Source organism: Rhineura floridana, chromosome 12 (genome assembly GCF_030035675.1).
Source record: "Rhineura floridana isolate rRhiFlo1 chromosome 12, rRhiFlo1.hap2, whole genome shotgun sequence".
In the NCBI taxonomy this organism is placed as follows: Eukaryota; Metazoa; Chordata; class Lepidosauria; order Squamata; family Rhineuridae; genus Rhineura; species Rhineura floridana.
The window spans coordinates 25,806,199-25,825,803 of record NC_084491.1 but is presented as its reverse complement, the minus strand read 5'-3'; the positions used below and the strand labels follow the sequence as shown (position 1 = coordinate 25,825,803).

The 19,605-nt window shown below is 42.2% G+C and overlaps 1 protein-coding gene across 2 annotated transcripts in view; it reads right to left on the bottom strand.

The window, feature by feature from the left end:
- Positions 1-18,066: 18,066 nt before the first annotated feature.
- Positions 18,067-19,605, bottom strand: part of TCF7L1 (transcription factor 7 like 1) — a 102,698-nt gene continuing 101,159 nt past the window's right edge. For both annotated transcript variants that reach the window (XM_061592414.1, XM_061592415.1), the window contains one exon: positions 18,067-19,182. In XM_061592414.1, coding sequence (XP_061448398.1) covers positions 18,749-19,182 — 434 coding nt within the window. In that variant the 3' untranslated portion in view covers positions 18,067-18,748. The remainder of the gene's footprint in view (positions 19,183-19,605) is intronic.

Sequence of the window (19,605 nt, the reverse complement as noted above, 5' to 3'; positions counted from 1 at the left end):
TCAAGTTTTGAGAGAGTGCTGTGGGCAGCCATCACAAAACGCCCGCCATAGGGTGTGTGGGATAACACAACATGCCTGCCATGAGGGGCATGGCATAACACAAAATTAATGACACTTTTCTGATGATTGTAGTTCCACCCTAAAAAGGCTTAACCTGTTAAATTTCTCCCTGCCATACAACTGTTAAAGGCACAAGAATCCTGTTTTCCCCCCACTGCCAACCCTAAACAAATGCCATTCTTTACCCACTTACTTAGGAGCAAGCTCCATTAAACACAAAGATTTACTTCTGAGTAGACATGTACACCATTGTACTATGCAGATACATTCACATTTATTTTTTTCCAATGTTGCACCAACTCTCTTAACTAGCTTCTGCATAAAACTGGAGTTAGGCTTGCATGCATTCCTTACAGAAGTGATTTATTTTCATTTCCTCTCGCTTTTCTCTATAACTACACTGAATGCAAGGAAGCTGTCCTATCTCCTCTTGCAGATTCCTCCCCCCTCCCCTAAAATTGGAAGTTCTTTAAGCTATAATTTCTGCCCAGGGAAGCTGAATTAATTGGTTCCTCCTGCAGATCCCATTCATACAGGCATTCTAGTACCAAAGTACTCTGGGAGACAATTTCGGCAGGAAGTTCATGCAATAGTTTAAATAACTTTGAATAGTCTGGAAGAGAGACAAGAAGCCCAATGTGAATGAGCCAGAGTTAAATATACCTGCATTATTCTCTAAAATAAGAGGAAGAAATCATTGTGCATGGTGTGTGTGCGTGTACATATGTATGTGTGTATAGACATTAGAAAAAGCCAGTGTACAACATCTGATTTTCACCTCTTTCTAAGGCAAAGATAAATAATACCGGGGACAATTAACAATTCCACCATAGCCATTTGAGCTGGAATTCTATTTTACATAGAATCAAAAAAATGCACAGGACTAAAAAAAACTCAACTGAAACTGTCTTCCTGTTATGAGCCTGAACTATCTGCCAGCCTTGTTCTCTCAGTCGCTCTCTCACACCCACACACCCTGGCCCTGATCAGTTTAATTTAATCCAGGCCCCAAAGAGTTATTAAGGCCATATTCACAAGTGAAGTGTTGTAAAGGGCTTGTAAAGCAAATTTAAAATGACCTGTGTAACCAACTTCTGTGCTTCCAGTGTCACTAGCTAATCTGGTTCAGCGGGGGGAAACTTCAAATCTACTTGATCAGCAAGTGGGTAACTAGAATGGAAAGGCTTTGAGGGCACCAGTCAGGAAGCTATATAGTGGTGGTTCTTAACCTTTTTGAGGCCACAGATAGATCCCTTTGAGAATATGATGAAAGCTATTGACCCCTGTAAACAAAAGTCTTTTATTGCATTGGAATTTGATCCCCTGAAGCCCATGGACCACAGATTAAGAATCCCTGCTATATAGGAATGACTAGGCTCTGACCACCCAGATACAGTTAAGTCCAGCGCCATCTAATGGCTAAACTAGTGATTAAACTGAAATGACACCATCTACACAGGGAGCAAACTCCTTTTGGGCTTTACAATGAACAATCAATATATTGGACTGGATTATCCATGGCACTGGTGCTGCTGTTACATTGCAGGCTTCCACAATTAGAGGCAAAAAGTCTTCCTTAGAGGCAAAAAGCCGTCCTTCAGAAAATTGAAGTCTTGTCCGAATGAAGAAAATAAAAAGGAACACAAACTCTGGCAAAAGAAATGCAAGAAGACAATAAGGGATGCTAAAAAAGAATTTGAGGAGCACATTGCTAAGAACATAAAAACCAACAACAAAAAATTCTATAAATACATTCAAAGCAGGAGACCATCTAGGGAGGCAATTGGACCCTTGGATGATAAGGGAGTCAAAGGTGTACTAAAGAACGATAAGGAGATTGCAGAGAAGCTAAATGAATTCTTTGCATCTGTCTTCACAGTGGAAGATATAGAGCAGATCCCTGAACCTGATCTAACATTTGCAGGAAGGGATTCTGAGGAACTGAGACAAATAGTGGTAACAAGAGAGGAAGTTCTAGGCTTAATAGACAATATAAAAACTGACAAATCACTAGGCCCGGATGGCATCCACCCGAGAGTTCTCAAAGAACTCAAATGTGAAATTGCTGATCTGCTAACTAAAATATGTAACTTGTCCCTCAGGTCCTCCTCCGTGCCTGAGGACTGGAAAGTGGCAAATGTAACGCCAATCTTCAAAAAGGGATCCGGGGGGATCCCAGAAATTACAGGCCTGTTAGCTTAACTCTGTCCCTGGAAAACTGGTAGAAAGTATTATTAAAGCTAGATTAACTAAGCACATAGAAGAACAAGCCTTGCTGAAGCAGAGCCAGCATGGCTTCTGCAAGGGAAAGTCCTGTCTCAGTAACCTATTAGAATTCTTTGAGTGTCAACAAGCATATAGATAGAGGTGATCCAGTGGACATAGTGTACTTAGACTTTCAAAAAGCTTTTGACAAGGTACCTCACCAAAGGCTTCTGAGGAAGCTTAGCAGTCATGGAATAAGAGGAGAGGTCCTCTTGTGGATAAGAAATTGGTTAAGAAGCAGAAAGCAGAGAGTAGGAATAAACGGACAGTTCTCCCAATGGAGGGCTGTAGAAAGTGGAGTCCCTCAAGGATCGGTATTGGGACCTGTACTTTTCAACTTGTTCATTAATGACCTAGAATTAGGAGTGAGCAGTCAAGCGGCCAAGTTTGCTGACGACACTAAATTGTTCAGGGTTGTTAAAACAAAAAGGGATTGCGAAGAGCTCCGAAAAGACCTCTCCAAACTGAGTGAATGGGCAGGAAAATGACAAATGCAATTCAATATAAACAAGTGTAAAATTATGCATATTGGAGCAAAAAATCTGAATTTCACATATATGCTCATGGAGTCTGAACTGGCGGTGACTGACCACGAGAGCGACCTCGGGGTTGTAGTGGACAGCACGATGAAAATGTCAACCCAGTGTGCGGCAGCTGTGAAAAAGGCAAATTCCATGCTAGCGATAATTAGGAAAGGTATTGAAAATAAAACAGCCGATATCACAATGCCGTTGTATAAATCTATGGTGCGGCCGCATTTGGAATACTGTGTACAGTTCTGGTCGCCTCATCTCAAAAAGGATATTATAGAGTTGGAAAAGGTTCAGAAGAGGGCAACCAGAATAATCAAGGGGATGGAGCGACTCCCTTACGAGGAAAGGTTGCAGCATTTGGGGCTTTTTAGTTTAGAGAAAAGGCGGGTCAGAGGAGACATGATAGAAGTGTATAAAATTATGCATGGCATTGAGAAAGTGGATAGAGAAAAGTTCTTCTCCCTCTCTCATAATACTAGAACTCGTGGACATTCAAAGAAGCTGAATGTTGGAAGATTCAGGACAGACAAAAGGAAGTACTTCTTTACTCAGCGCATAGTTAAACTATGGAATTTGCTCCCACAAGATGCAGTAATGGCCACCAGCTTGGATGGTTTTAAAAGAAGATTAGACAAATTCATGGAGGACAGGGCTATCAATGGCTACTAGCTGTGATGGCTGTGCTCTGCCACCCTAGTCAGAGGCAGCATGCTTCTGAAAACCAGTTGCCGGAAGCCTCAGGAGGGGAGAGTGTTCTTGCACTCGGGTCCTGCTTGCGGGCTTCCCCCAGGCACCTGGTTGGCCACTGTGAGAACAGGATGCTGGACTAGATGGGCCACTGGCCTGATCCAGCAGGCTCTTCTTATGTTCTTAATCAGAACTTGGGCCAAAATCCACCTAACAGGTCAATCACAAGGAAAATTTAAATGGACCCATCACACACCCCAATACCCATCCCTGGTTTGTGGGCAGTTCCAATGCCCCAAAGGGCCACACATCTTGACTTCTAAGTCCAACCAGAAGACAAGGAAGTGCTGAGGAACAAAGGAGACAGTTTTCATGGTGTAAACCATACATAACACACTAAGGGTTCCTTTATACTGGGAGGAAAGGCAGGATATAAATCTACATAAATAATAATAAATATATACTTCTGTTTAAGTCCCTCTTGTCTCCCACTAATTCTCCCTCTTCCATATGATGTTGCCCTCTAATTATTGCCTTTCCACACTTCCCCCTCCCTTAATCTGCAGTTTCTCATACCAGCTATACCATAAAAAGAAGAGAAAAAAGCAATATAAGGAGGGAATGGGAGTTGCTTTGCCTTGGACTGTCCTGTGTGGGTGGTTTTAACACCTCCTTCCATGCCTCCTGCTTCTGTTGGGTTCCCATTGGCTCTCTCACTATTCTGCCTTCCTGATCTGAGACAATCAGCAACACTCTCTTTGCTGAGGGAGATGGGAGTTTGTAAACATAAAAGGGCAAACCTACAAGTACGGATGAGGACATAGTTTGATTTGGAGTACAAAGCAGTCAGTCTGGACTACCAGCAGATAATTCCAATAAGGAAAACGTGGGTTGAAAAAGGCGGATAAGAGAAAAATCAACTCATTTGAAATGTGGTGTTGGAGGAGAGCTTTGCGCATAACCATGGACTGCAAAAAAGAGAAATAATTGGGTGTTAGAATAAATTAAACCAGAACTGTCACTAGAAGCTAAAATGATGAAACTGAGGTTATCATACTTTTGGACACATAATGAGAAGACGCGATTCACTAGAAAAGACAATAATGCTGGGAAAAACAGCAGGGAGTAGAAAAAGAGGAAAGCCAAACAAGAGATGGATTGATTCCATAAAGGAAGGCACAGACCTGAACTTACAAGATCTGAACAGGGTGGTTCATGACAGATGCTCTTGGAGGTTGCCAATTCATAGGGTCGTCATAAGTCATAATCGACTTGAAGGCACATAACAACAACAAAGGAGCGATCAGGGAACAAAGATCTATTGCACAGCACCCTCTAAGGAAAGCACATTCAAGACATTTTGCTGCCTGAAGTGGCTACCACATCCAATCTGAGAGATGGGCCACAGTCTCCTCTGCAACAGTGCAAGGGATCTGGTGGTCCACCATGGACATTCCCCTCCCCAACTCCCCCACGACTACTTGGCATTTCTCCATAGAGCCAGTCAGCTTAGCCCTCAAGTCTCATTCAGAACAGATAATGAAGTCTTCACCTGGCTGGAAGTATTCTAAAGCACACACATCTCAACCCTTTCCTTCCCCCGAGAGTTAATTTGGTCAGAACAGAAGATCAAAAGGAGAAACAATTAGCAAACTGAAAGAGTTTAATGATGCTAATTAAAATGTATTAAGCGCAACCTCTGCCTCTGCACCAGCTGCTCAGGCAAGCCAGCCGGAGGCTGGGGGAAGCTTCAGCCTCACCCCCGAGGTGTGAGCTGGGATGGAGGACATCTGGTGTTCCTCCCCCATGGTCTGTCACAAGAGGTAGGTTCAAGGAAGCCTCCGCTTCCTCTTGTAGAGCTCCATCGGTTTGTGTCCAAGTCCCTAATTAGGTCTTTCTCTGCAGGATCCCCCTGGGACCTCATTAGGCATCTCAGTTAGTGGAGTTTGGGAGAAGGGGGGGGGAAGACTCTGATCTGAAGAGAGACATAGGAGAGAATAGAGGTAAGTGGGTGCTTCCCCGGCACTGACCACAATTAGATATGCAAGCAAAAGTGGCAGAAGTAAACCTCCGCTCCGAAAAAAATAAATGCATAATGCTACAAGGAGCCGCAGATGCTACCATATTCAAGAAGGCTCATAACAAGTTCTTGAAAAAGCCCTTCACCTGCCTCAGCCTCTTAATGAGATGTCCAGTCGATCCCAAAAGAGAAACAATAATAGTTTTAAGACCTGACTGCATAAGCTCATTATTGCAGAGTTTGGGGTGGCGGAGGCAGGGGGAGATGGACAAAAAAACCTCAAAGGTTTGGTGAGAGTGAACAGAAAGAGAAGAGTAATAAACTGCCACACAGGCCTTTTGACAGCCCAGACTAAAACTACTGATCTCCCACGGGAAGCCCAATGGGTTTATAGGAGAGGCGGCACCGACGGCTGCGGTGGTGGGGGTGGTGGGGGTGTAACATGAGACCTACCTCTTACTTCTGTTATGTCTGCACAGCTGGAGGTAAGCTAGAGATTATGACTATTTCAGTTTCTTATTATCCCCCCACCCCATTGCTTAGCAGCTCATTCATCCACATTGCTGTCATGTTTCCTGCTCTTGTCAGCCCTGATGCTGCTTAGGAGTACCAAAGTAAGGTAAACTACAAAGAGACTGGCAAGAAACAAACCCAAGAACTAAACATCAGCATTGGTGCTACCAATGGCAGGGAAGCACACATTACCTGCCAGGACCTGCATATCTGACTAATGCTTTTACCAGTAGTGTAGTGACAAATTCAGAAGTTCAGGGTCCCTTCATCATGGTCCCAGCAACGCCCCTTCTCAGACAGCTTTCTAAAATTATAGAATGATCTGGCCAGGTGTGAATACTGCTTTCTGCTTCTCTATCCTTGTTAATGCCTTCTCCCACAACAGATATCCATAGGAGCTAATCAGCAAGAAAGGGGAGTGTTAGCTACTGAAAAGAATTTTCTCAGTGGCTGACTCACTTTTCATTCTCATTGACTCCAATCAGTAGGAAAGGTCAAGGAAGCATGTTAGAAGACTCTTTTTAAGTGGCCAACACACTTCCCTTTCATGCTGGTTGGTTCATAAGATGCTGGAGACATAGGAACCCTGCTGGAACTTGGCTCCCCCCCCCAAAAAAAATAAGGGGTCTAATCCCCTGAGACTCTGGACGACTACACCCCTGGCTTTCACAGGGTTATTTGAGGGTTGGGGGGGAGAGAGAAGGGCAGAGAGTTATATGCACATTTCAGATGAAAACAGGAACAGTCTTGTAATCACCCAATTGTCAAACTAAGGGTCACTGGTGACCCCTGCTATAGTTTTAAACACAGTGCTGAAGGCTTTTTCTACATCTGTTGTGTGCTGCATTCATTATCTCTGAAATAGTTTGGCCTGTAACAATCTAAAATGTCCCAAGGATGAGTAGCCAGAAGAACAGTTGTCCTACGATAAGCAATCAGCACTTCAAAACGAGTCTCAGGGCAACTACATGTATGGAATGGCAGGCTGTACACTGCATGATGCAGTAGTGTTCATATGTCTGTCTACATGTACAACTACACGTACAACTCTTATATGTAGTATGTACAACCATCTACAAGCAACAAAGGCAAAATCAGTGATTGGAATGAACTAATTCAGTTTAACAAAGTTCACTGAACACCTGAAAGTAATTCCCATAATTGCCAAGTGAACTGAACAGGAATTAAGTTCATTTTCAGGTAGAACTTGGAACAATTTCTAGTTCATCTTCAAACTCATTCTCTTACATATATACTGTATGCATATATACTTCAGTACAGCAGCTTGTAACATTCTGAATGCTGACTTTTAAAAAAATGATTTGCTGAGGATCATTTGCATGTGCTTGAATTGAACTGTTAACTGAATATGAACTGAACTAATTTGTTTTGTAAAGGAACAAACAAACTGGAATTAGTTTCTTTTTGGACATGTTGAACTAGAACAAGTTCCTTTTAAAAATGAGCTTTCCGAGCTCTGGGTAAAATGCATCCAGCACTGAGAAATTTAACTTCTACGGTCCCTAGGGAAGGAGCTGAACCTTAAAAAGTGACAATACTAGCAACTCACACAATTTGGTTTGGAGGGAGCCCTTAAACTACAATTTTTTGGTTCATAAGAAATGGCAGTTTAAGAAACTAAGCTAGCTTTGCTGACACTTAGCATGAGAGGGGGGAGTGTAGGAGTACAAGGGTTGATCTGAGGCTGATTGAACCATAGTTTTTCAGACCAGGATTGTTGTCTGACCAATCAATGGGATGGATCCAAAGAACAGTTATCAGAAGTTACATAGCTGATTACACTCTATCACAAATGGTAGCATAGTCACAAATTCAGAAGTGGAGGGTCCCTTCATGATAATCACAGCCACCCCTTTTTTGCTACTGGGTTGAGAACAAGATCCTTGTTAATGTCTTCTCGCACAACAGACATGCCTAGAAGCCAATAAACATGGAAGGGGACAGTGCTAGCTCCTGAGAAGAGTCTTCTTAGTGGCTGAGTAACCACCTTCCACTCTGATTGGCTCCAATCAGCAGGAAAGGATAAGGAAGCATATTAGAAAATTCTCCTCAGTGACACACTCCCCTTTCATACTGATTGGCTTGTAGGACACAAAGGGAACCTGCTGTGACCCTGCTCCCAAAATGTAAGGGGTCTAAGACTACACCCCAGGTCACAAACACCTGAGCAAGTTTTCCTAAGAGTCCACTCAATACTGCAATCAGTAAGTTCCATAGCAGTTTTTAATGCATCTACTTGCGCAAGAGTTTGGACAGGCAAAAATTTGTTCTATCAGAGGCACATCCTTGAATCTAGTTCTACTTTTTCTTCAAGGAATGCTTGTCTAGTGCAAAACAGCAGAAGTCACCTTCCACATGTGGAAAGGCCCACCTTTGGATCCATCCCATTCACTACATTTATTGCTTTGCAAAAAGATTTTAAATGACAGGTTCACAAACATTGAGCTAGTAGTTCACACTTCTCAAATGTTATAAAATAATCAGTGCTGATAGAGCCCATTGGGAAGACTCAGCCTACCAGACACATTACTAACCTGCTCTTGATGTTTAGCACGCGTAAGGGGAAGAAACTTCTGTGAGCATTAGGCATCAATCCTGACCACTTCAGTGGGACTTGCTTCTAAATTACCATGCATAAGATTGTGCTGTTAGAGAGTTAATGGACACAAGACTATGAGGCAAGCAGATCACATATTTGACAAATGTTCTAGAAGGGCCAGCCTACATTTTAGGGCCAGATTACAAATGTTGCAAGTCCAAAGCCATTGTGTGACATCTTCCCATCAATGCCATTAAGTAGATTACCAGGAACGTATCCTACACCATCAGTCATAATCAGGGGCATCTCTTCAATGTAATAGCACCTACTTGCTTATGTGGAGATATCACACACAATGGGAAGAACATGGATACTAATGTACACACACACACACACCACTAAGAGCTGAGCTTCTGCACCAACCTTTGCCAACCTGGTGCCTTTGTTAAGTATCAATCAGCTCCAGGCAGTCCTGGCTGGGGCTGATGGAAGTAGTAGTTCCATACTTCTGAAGGGGACCAGGTTGGTGAAGGCTGTTCTACACACAAGTAGAAAATATGTTTACTAAAAACATTTGCGAAAGCATCAAATACTAGTTAAGAAGCAAAGAACCATCAATTCCAAAAGCAAGAACATAGCATGACTGCTATAATCAAAATACAAATGGTATGGCTTTTGGAAGATTCGAGAAACCTTGATGGAGAAGGCCTTGCAAGAGAACATTTTATGTACGGCTGCTACAGCTGCTACTAGTTTTCTGGGGCCCGCAGGCTTCTCTCTCTTGCTGCTGTTGAGACAGGCTCCTTACTGTGTGCTGGGCTCTGACATCAGAGCTCTGGCTGGTTTTTTCCTTCTTCGTGAAAACAATGAAGTATTGTGTTTCTTTGAAACTCACCTGAGAAATAAATTCTATTTGGCTTGGTAACGGGCACAGTCACACAAATGGGGAAAGCGCCTAAAGGACTTCCTATGATAGGTGAAGTGCCCAAGTTAAAAACCAAGTCATTACTAAAATCTTGTTATTCAGCAACAATTGGGATATCAGAAACTGCAGAATAACAGTAATGGATCTAGGTAATCTTAATTTTTTACAATTATTTTTTGGAGCCAAGATTCTCCCTAAGTTTGAAGGTGTGTGGGGAGAGAAAATCTTCAGAACTTGTCAGCAGATGGTACCCAATAAGGGGTTGTGGTTAAACTTTGTTTTGGACAGAGTGTTATCAGGAAAAATCTTGGGACATGTTAACTTACAGGCAAGGCACAGTACTGCTTGGATTGCAATGTCGATTCTAAGCTTTTGAAAAACGACCAGCCTGTCATTTTAAACATTCATTTATATAGGTTTCCAACTAACTAAACCAGGAAAACTGTAGGGCTTGTCTGAGCTGCCTGTTGAAAAATTGGCAGTCATATACAGCACTACACTATGCCAGCATGGTGATCAGTTTACAAAGGACTGCTTAGAACACCCTTCCCCAACCTGTTTCCCTCCAGTTGTTTTGGACTACAACTCCCATCAGCCTCAGCTATCCCACATTTATAATCCAAAACATCTGGAGAGCAACAGGTTGGGGAAGGGTGGATTACAAAATATCAATATGGAATCCTTAGCATGGCCTTTTAAATTCTTACTAGCATGCTATGAAATTTGGCAAAGGGCAATTGGGACTATTTATAATTTTTTTATTTAGAAGTTTTAAGTGCAGATATCTTTTTTAAAAAAAGAAAAAAACAAGCTTCTATATAACTGTGTAAGAGCAAATGCTACAAGGAACAGTTGTAAAATTGCAATACCTTTTCTCCATGAAAGCTTTATAAAAATTAAGTAATGTAAAATGTTCATCTTTGTCATTCTATCAAAGACAATTTCTTAAACATGTAATGGGAGGTAACGAGAGCGGTACTGCAGGGCTCAATCCTGGGCCCAGTGCTCTTCAACATTGCTATTAATGACTTGGATAAGGAGGTGCAGGGAACGCTTATCAGATATGCAGATGATACAAAATTGGGAGGATTAGCTAATACCCCAGAAGACAGAAACAAAATTCAAAGGGATCTTGATAGGCTGCAGCATTGGGTGAAAACAACAGAACGAAATTTAAGAGGGATAAGTGTAACGGTCTACACCTAGGAAAAAGAAACCAAATACACAGTGATACGCTGGGGAATACTTGGCTCAGCAATACAACATGCAAGAAGAATCTTGGAATTGTTGTTGATCACAAGCTGAATATGAGCCAACAGTGTGATGTGGCTGCAAAACAGGCAAATGTTATTTTAGGCTGCATTAGCAGAAGTATAATTTCCAGATTGCATTAAGTATTAATTCCTCTCTATTCAGCAATGGTTAGGCCTCATCTTGAGTATTGCGTCCAGTTCTGGACACCACACTGTAACAAGGATGCAGACAAACTGGAACAGTTTCAGAAGGCAATAAAGATGATCAGGGGATTGGAAACAAAGCTTTATGAGCAGAAACTGAAAGAACTGGACATGCGTAGCTTGAGAACAAAAGACTGAGGGGAGATATAATAGTACTCTTCAAGTACTTCAAAGGTTGCCATAGGAGGAGGGCCAGGATCTCTATCATCCCAGAGTGCAGGACACAGAATAATGGGCTCAGGTTTCAGGAAGCCAGATTTTGCCTCAACATGAGGAAAAACTTCCTGTTAGAGCAGTACGACAATGGAACCAATGACCTAGGGCGGTGGTGGACTCTCCAACACTGGAGGCATTCAAGAGGCAGCTAGACAGCCATCTGTCGGGTATGCTTTAATTTGGATTCCCGCACTGAGCACGGGATTGGACTTGATGGCCTTATAGGCCCCTTCCAACTCTACGATTCTATGATTGTTTAGGAGAATGCTCAAAAACTGTTTGTTACAATGTAGTTGTGGGCATGATGATTGTCTACTGACCTAGTATAATCTATTTGCTGGATATTAAATATATAACATATCAAGTAGCATTAGCTACATAGAGTAGCTACATAGAGAAGCTTCAAAAGCTGTGGGAAATTAGCAAATAAATAACGCACACACGCACTTAAAACGTCTAAAATCTAGGGACTAGTAGTAAACTGTATCATATCAGAGCTTTCAATCCAAGATCATAATCTCTTATATTTAAGCTTGATTTGATATATTTAAGTCAGGCTAGGGAAACCTGTGGCCCTCCAGATGTGTTGCAACAACTCCCATCAACCCCAGGCAGCATGGCCAATGGTCAACGACAATGGACCACAGGTTCCCCACCTCTACCCTAAATATATTTAAGTGATGTATGATGCAAGTGCTTCATTTTATCTGACTAGCAATGAGGGCCTTGTCCAGTGTGATGATGTGGAGTTTTGAAAAACCTCAATTTATAACTAAAATAGTATTTCACAAATGTATCTGGCTATTATTTCTAATCATGCCTATATACTCACAACCAGATATGTAAGCTATTCATAACTCTGCTGCTGTGTGCAGAATTTGAGGGGAAGAGGAGACAAATGGAAGAGAAAAAAGAAATAATATAAACGAACTCTGAAAATGTATCTCTGTAGGAGGATGGCAGGTTATTGAGTCAGAAAGAGAAAACAAAGCCTTAGATAGGAAAAAACTGCAAGGTGTTTGCAAGGCAGCAATGGGGAACCTGTGGTCTTCCCAATGTTGTTGGACTTATTCCCATCAGGCCCAGCCAGCATGGCCATGGGTCAGAGATGGAGCTGTTGTCTTCTCATCATCTGACAGGCCTCAGATTCCCCATCTCTGCACAAAAGTGAACCAGAAGCTCTCAGCTGTCAGGCTCTGCTGCCCTACTTCCTGCACTGCAAACACTCTTTACCAACCATGAGCCTTGCAGCATGTGCTCTGTATTTCAAGGGTGCCACTTAAGCTCCCAATACTGTCCCTGTCACCTTGCTCCATTAGCTGGCCCCAAAAAGGCCAGCTCTTGTCTACCAGGCTCTATAAAGACCTATCTTCAGAAGTTCAGCCTATGCAACTCACCATAACATGCCCCTTGAACCTTAAGTTGCAGCCAGAATGTGACCTCTTGCTCCTCTTTGACTGTTACCTGCTTCTGGCCCTTTAAACTACTTGCTTTGCACTGCACTATTTGCCTGTGCTGTCCCTCCCCCCCCCCAACTGACACCTGGTACCCTGGTCACAGGATATGGTTTGAAGGCACAAACCACCCTGCTGAAGGAAAGCAGGTCTGTTTGGTCAGTGTCTGGATGGGTGACTACTAGGGAACCACATGTACACCACCTTGGATTCCATTATGGAAGAAAGGAGAGATATAAATGTAAGGAAATAAATATCCATGGACCCTAAAATCCTTTGGAACAAGCCAATAGTTCCCATCTCCTACTGTAACTAGGAACAAGTACATGTAACCAAAATAATCACACCTCCTTCCTGTTTATCCTTGCCCCCACATCCTTCCCCTTCCTGTTTCTCCTGTATTTAATTTTTGATTGTAAGCTCCCTGGGGCAGGGATCTATCCTCTTATACTCTGTCTAGTGACATGCAAATTGATCAAACAAGAAATAAAATCTGTTAAAAATCATACAGCATCTAGCATAGCATATTACAACTGCTACAACAGGCAGAAAAATGATTTAAGTGGTCCCTCAAGACCCTCCGCAATTTTCAAGTCATCCACAGGAAAAGTAAATTTGCAACACTGCACTATATAAAGGGGGAGTTGAGCCCTGTTGGGCCCCAACAGACATTGCAAGTTGTAGAACTAAAGTACACTGTGGTTTCTATTTTAGAGCTAAACAACAGAAGTAGAATGTAAATAGCAAAAAGATGAGAGGATATTCACAGATACAAGTCACCACAGTTTGCGCAAGCTATCATCAGTAATGGAGAAAGCACACAAGGCTTGCCTTTAGAATTTTGACAGTGAATTCTTGCACAACACATGACCATGAAAACCAGCTTACATGTAATCAATGTTTCTCAAAATAATACTGTTTTAGAAAACTATCTCATTTGGTTGTTCCTTACTCTGGTATGGTGTTCCACTTGGACGACACAAAATATGGTTGTTTTTCATCTGTACAGCTAAAATGCCCACTACATTGTGAACTCATGGATACCGATTTCCCCCATGATCTATGGCTGATTCAGACATGCATGTTGACCACTTGATTGCAGCACAAATCTGCAGCATTTGCAAACGAGCTTTTATATTAATGCCACATCATAAAGCCCATTCACACATTCAGTTCTGAGTCAATGGCAGAACTGAATGGTTGATGGCAGGAGTCATGAACAGCAAGTCTGCAATGGCAAAATGGCTGAGTGATGGGGGAACATTAAGTCTGTGCAGTTCAAGGCTGTTGGGCCAGGACAATGGTGTTGCGGAAGTCTCATTACCTGTGGTAATCTGGTATCTGGTGGCCTTGAAGGCTCTGATTGCTTGAGACGGCACACCTGGAGTGAGGTTGGGAGTACTTGCAAGTTGTACACAACATGATGCAGGGCTGATTCTCGGTCATTGTGTGATCAAGACACCAACAGGAAACAACAGGAGCACAATCCTGGTTCACAATCTGGTGAACTTGTGCTAGAGTCTGGCAGCCTATCTCCCTCCTTAAAGCCAATTACATTCACAGTGGTAATTAAAAATGTTTCTATTACAGATGTGCTGGAAACCTGATGTGTGCACACACAGAGACAATTGTACTGATGGACTGGAAATTTGATTTCTTCCACTTCACATGAAAAAATACCAGTCCAAAGGTGGAGTACTTGGGCTGCTCTAAGCATGACGTGTAAAGAAAGAATGCAGCAATGCTGTTGACTAAACAGCTTTGCTGAGGGTGTGAAAACAGAGAAGCTTATCAACTAAGTGACTTCATGCCATGCTATCTGTTCCAGTAGTATAGGAAGCAGCCATTGCCCTGGGCACAAAGCAAGCCATGAGGCTATTTTGCCTGTTGCACTCCTTTTAAGCTGCTGGAGAATCCAAACCCAACTGAGCAGAGGAGCTCTGTGCAAAAAGCATCCAAACAGATGTTCTTTTCTGTATGGGAAAATGCAGTGTAAAACAAAGAAATATTCTCCGACTGAAGCTCAACATCTGTTTGAAGCTGTCTGGCCCTGGGTCAGACTTTAATTATTCTGACAGGTCGCTTCATGCCCTTAATTTTCCATGAAATCTGATTGAAGAGGCTGCTTGTCTGCAGGCAGCTCTTGAGGTTCTCAAGAGTGAGGTTGCACATGACCCAGGTGCTCCTTGCCAAATATCCAATGTTTTCTTGAGACAAGACTTTTTTTAAAAAAAAAAATCAACTTCTGCTTCTCAGAAAAAGGCCATTGTTGAGCTGTTAACATGGATCTCTTGAATCCTGTTTTCGGTGGAAAAATATGGACACACAAACACAAAAAATGCTTGCTGGATAATTTTCTTGCCAAGGGTTTGATTCCTTCTTGAAGCTACACCCCGAGACACTGTAAAAAAGTCAGGTTAATTTGTTCCTTTGCCTCTGGACCTGGCTTCTTTTTTCTTTCACTGGAGATTGAATTACTGATACACACAGTTATTCTGCTTCCTTCCCTCCCTTCCAGCTCTTTCTTCAGTCAGTACTCTTCTGATGCAATAAATTACAAGCCCTAACATGCAAACGTGCTCTGCTTTTTTTCCTGGTGTAACAACTGGCAGTGAGTGCCAGTCTTTTTCAACCTTTAAAATCCTGATCTAGGTAAGTCTCATCTTGCTCATAAAGAGCTTTCAGGAGTTACTTTCTTCTGGCTCAGAATGAGTTGCAGAGTTTTGCAGCCATTGCCTTGCACACCAGAATTCTTGGCAGAAGCCACTAAGCTGCAATTTGAAAAACATCCTTACAGAAGTCGCTATAGTATTGTATTTGCCCATTTACAACTCTTCCAAAGCGCTAGGTTAATGAAGTGTTCTGTTATAAGTGGTAGGGCCGATTCATTTTACATGGTAAAGAATGTGATCCTGCTGAATCTTGTAAAATTAAAAGGGGAGAACCATACCTGTAAATATGGAAAGGACTCACGCCAGGGAGCTGTGACCAATCTGGTCACCCTTGTGTACCCAATACATGTCCCCTATCAATATAACTATGTCCACTGGGACACATTCAGCAGACATGTGGCAAACTTACTGTTGTGAAAAGTGTGACTCAATCCACCATTTTTAGAGGGTTAAACTGCCATGACTACAAATCTCCCTGCACAATAGCCAAATTTGAGCAAAGCGGCCACTATGTAACCATAAAAAAAAAATCTGAACTCACTTGTAGCCAGGACTGGCTCCAGAAACATAGAAGAGATCATACCTTACTGTTGGATATCAGTGTCTTAGACTTTCACCTTGCTACAGGCTTCAAAAACTTCATGCATTTTCTATATGGCAAAGTACAAAAAAGCTACAAAAAATGGAAAATGGAAGTAGATCATCACCATACATAACAAACACACATATATCAATACCGCAAGAAGCTTTGTATCTCCCTGGTGGTCCAAGGGTGGATTATTACTGGAGAGACAGACTGGGGGTAGCAAAACATGGCAAGCACTAGGTATGCAAACAGGTAAGCTGAAACACAAGATAAGCTGGCAAGCAGTTTTGAACATTCTGACAGTAGTTTGCTTTAATGTTTAGATTAAAGGAGCTACAACAGAGTCTATGAGGCTAGGTAGAACCCCACTGGCCCTTTTAGTCAATGGACAAATGCTCTCAGTAGCTGCGGGATCTCCTGGCCAATTGTATTAGTGATGCTCAAGTCAAAATGAATAGTTAGTAGCTTCACCTTCTGGTGAGACAGCAAGACACTTGAGTCTATCAAACTCCCCGTTTCAAAGCCATCAGTATCTTACACTATGGCCAATTACACGATGGCTTTCCTGTGTGCAAGAACTCTGCAAAAAATGTGTGCAGTCACCACATGTTGCAATCTGCATCCAGTTTCCATATGCTTTTTCTGAACGGAAGTGCTTTCTGCGAAAGGAAGTTGTAACATTTGATATGGTCCTGTCTTGCAATTGTTCATGGTCCGGCCTACACTTAAAACATTATGCAGACTGAATCCAAGTATCCTTAAGTTTCATTTCCCAAGCATTCTAGCCTTGTTCCAGCCCTCCAGGTAAGCAGATGTGGACCAGATGAGTGTCTGGGTGGAAGGCCACTGGAAGCTTCACATAAAATACTCTTGGTGTTGCTGAAAGAAGAATGAGAAATACAAACAAACAAACAGCTCTAGCCCTATGTCCCTATCTCCCATTCTGCACTAGTTTTATTCCTGACCTACTCAGCCTCCATATATGACATTGGCCCCATTTCACTCCAAGCTGCTGTTTCCTCAACCTCATGCCTATACTCCCTAGCTTGTGCTTTTCCTTCTTTTGAGGGTTAACCTGGATCATAGTCCTTCCTATTGCTGGCTGTAGTGTTGCCAAGAATAGGCCTGTCTTATGTTTCAGTTTCTTACCACCAAGCAACACACAATTAATTAATTACAGAAATTGAGATTCACCCTATTAGAGGCCTACTAAATAGAATAAGTTGTTACAATCTAAAGTAAAAGACACTAGAACACATCTACCAATACACAGTGAGATATGGGAAAACTCATCTTTTATGTTTACTACTCAGTCTGTGTGAACAAAAGTGCATTTAAAGTATTAAGAGGTAACTAATCTGCAACTTGCAAATATGCGTAATATACTGCAAGTTAAAACAGAACAAGGTAAAATCAAATTATGTCCTTATTGTGGCACAAAGGATTTCAGGCAAAGTTATAGTCTACCTACGGGAGACTATTATGGCTGTGCAACAGAAGGCTGCTGTGCTATGCAGACGGTGTTACTGGAGCCTCAATATCTTCCAATAGTCTGTTGAAAGCTCAGGCTCATTTTTATTGTCGTATTAACATAAATAAAACTTAAGTGCTGCTCGTACTGGTTCAAACCGGGCTGTAGTTGTTTTTTATATGGCTAATTAGTGCTCCCTAAAAAACGGCAAGAATCCAAAACACCTGGAGTCAAAATACTCAAAATAACCCGAGAAGGAGTAAACTTAAACTTTTCATAACATGCTTGGCTACTGCACCTATTCTCCACAAATTCTTTCTCCTTTCTTGTAGCCTTTGAAAAAGAGATTCACAGTGTTGCCCCAAACTATATACAAGTAGAGAGATGGATGTAACCTAGTTGAGGTTCTTAAGAGAGGAGGGTGTCTATCTCTTACACTTCTGGAAAAGGATATGACAAATACTCATTGCCTTTCTGAGACACAACCAATGCAGAAGCTGAAGAAAATATTATAACAAATAAGAGGAAGAAAAGTGCCAACAAAGGATAAAAATAATCAAGGTTACACCTAAGATATAAATGGGGTATATGATGGAAACTCTTGTAAGTTCATTTCACTCCCTCATTGAACACTCTCACACAGCAAGTTAAGATGCAGATTTATTTTCCTTCGTTAAAATAACAGGCGATTCCCCAAAGCCTTTCCCCCTACTTCCTGCTACACAAAATAATTCTGTAAGGAAATAGGGTGGATTGTCCTGCCATTTTAATGGATGATCACTCCAGGTTACAGGAGAAATATCTGGGCCTCTCCAAGGCTGGGCAGATCTCAATGTGACAATGAGGTGCTGTATTTCTCTGATATTGTGTCTTCTAGTAAATGCTGGAAGTCTCTTACAAAAAATGATGGAACTGCAGGATGGCTGGAGTAAGTAGATAAAATCAACACTTCGCCTGACCAAGGGAATGGGGAATAATAAAAGCAATATAACAAAACATGCAAACACCATTGAGAGATTATCCATTTGTACAAGTCCACATGCCCAGGGGGCTCTGACAGGAACATAAGACATGGCTTTCTTTCTCTCTTTTTTCATCCAGGGATTTGTAAAAAAAAAAAAAAGTGGGTTTTTTTGTTTTTATTTTTTTTAAAAATAAAAAATGGTCTTTAGACAGACTACTGAAAACAACTCTGAGAGTAGAGCACTTTCTTCCTCAAGAGTCACCTTATGGAAGAGTTCAGAAAGGGTCAAATATTGACCAATAATGGCTTGTCTGCTTGTATTCTCAATTGTGGCTTCAGCAGGAAGGCAGGATGGGAATTCTTCCTCATTCAGCCGGTTTGGTAACCAAGGAGAGTGGTTGGGACTGCAGCATAGCCAAGGCAGCTTGAGGAGACGGAATGGCTGCAAAGGAAGGAGGCGTGGTCAGGAGAGCTGTGGGGGGCATGGAGGTAAATGGGAGGGGCCTGGAGAGGAGTGATGACTGGCTTGTCAAGCTAGAAGAAGAGGAGACAGCCTTGCTTGAAAGGAAAGAAGCTGAGTGCAGTGAGAGCTGCGCCCTGGTTTCAGGCTTGGTGGTTAAGGAGAGGGGCTGAGCCTGTTCAGAATGAGTGGCAGCAGGAGCTGCAGGCGATGCCAAGGCTGTAGAGGGGGTGGCTGGAGAATCCAACATGCTGCCATGAGAGGATGCGGGGCTATCACATGATTTGTCGGCTGGCAGGTACTGTACACAAGGCTTCTTGCTCTTTGACACCACAGAATCTGTTAGTGACAAAAAAGAAAGTTATTTATCAGACAATGATCCACAGGCTCTTAATACACCCCAAATAATCATTAATTCATTTTATCCTTCGAGTAAATCCATGAAGGAACATTCAGCTGAGAGATAGTGAGCTTTAGAGCTGTTCAATTCCACATGCAGCACTATGTTGGCCACATGCAGCAGATAGCTACCACTTCTCTGGCCAGGTAGCAATTCTAGTCAAATGATTAGCTAGGAATAAGTTCATTGGCTATAAAAGCCTATTTCCTGTATTTGAAAGGAGGCATTTCCAGTTGGCATCACAAAAAGAAGTAAACACTGGTTTGCATCAGAGCAGCCTTTCCACAATCCCATGAAGACTATTCTCTCACAGTAGAAGATCCTCCAGAAGGCCATACTAAAATCCCCTTTAATTCAAATTC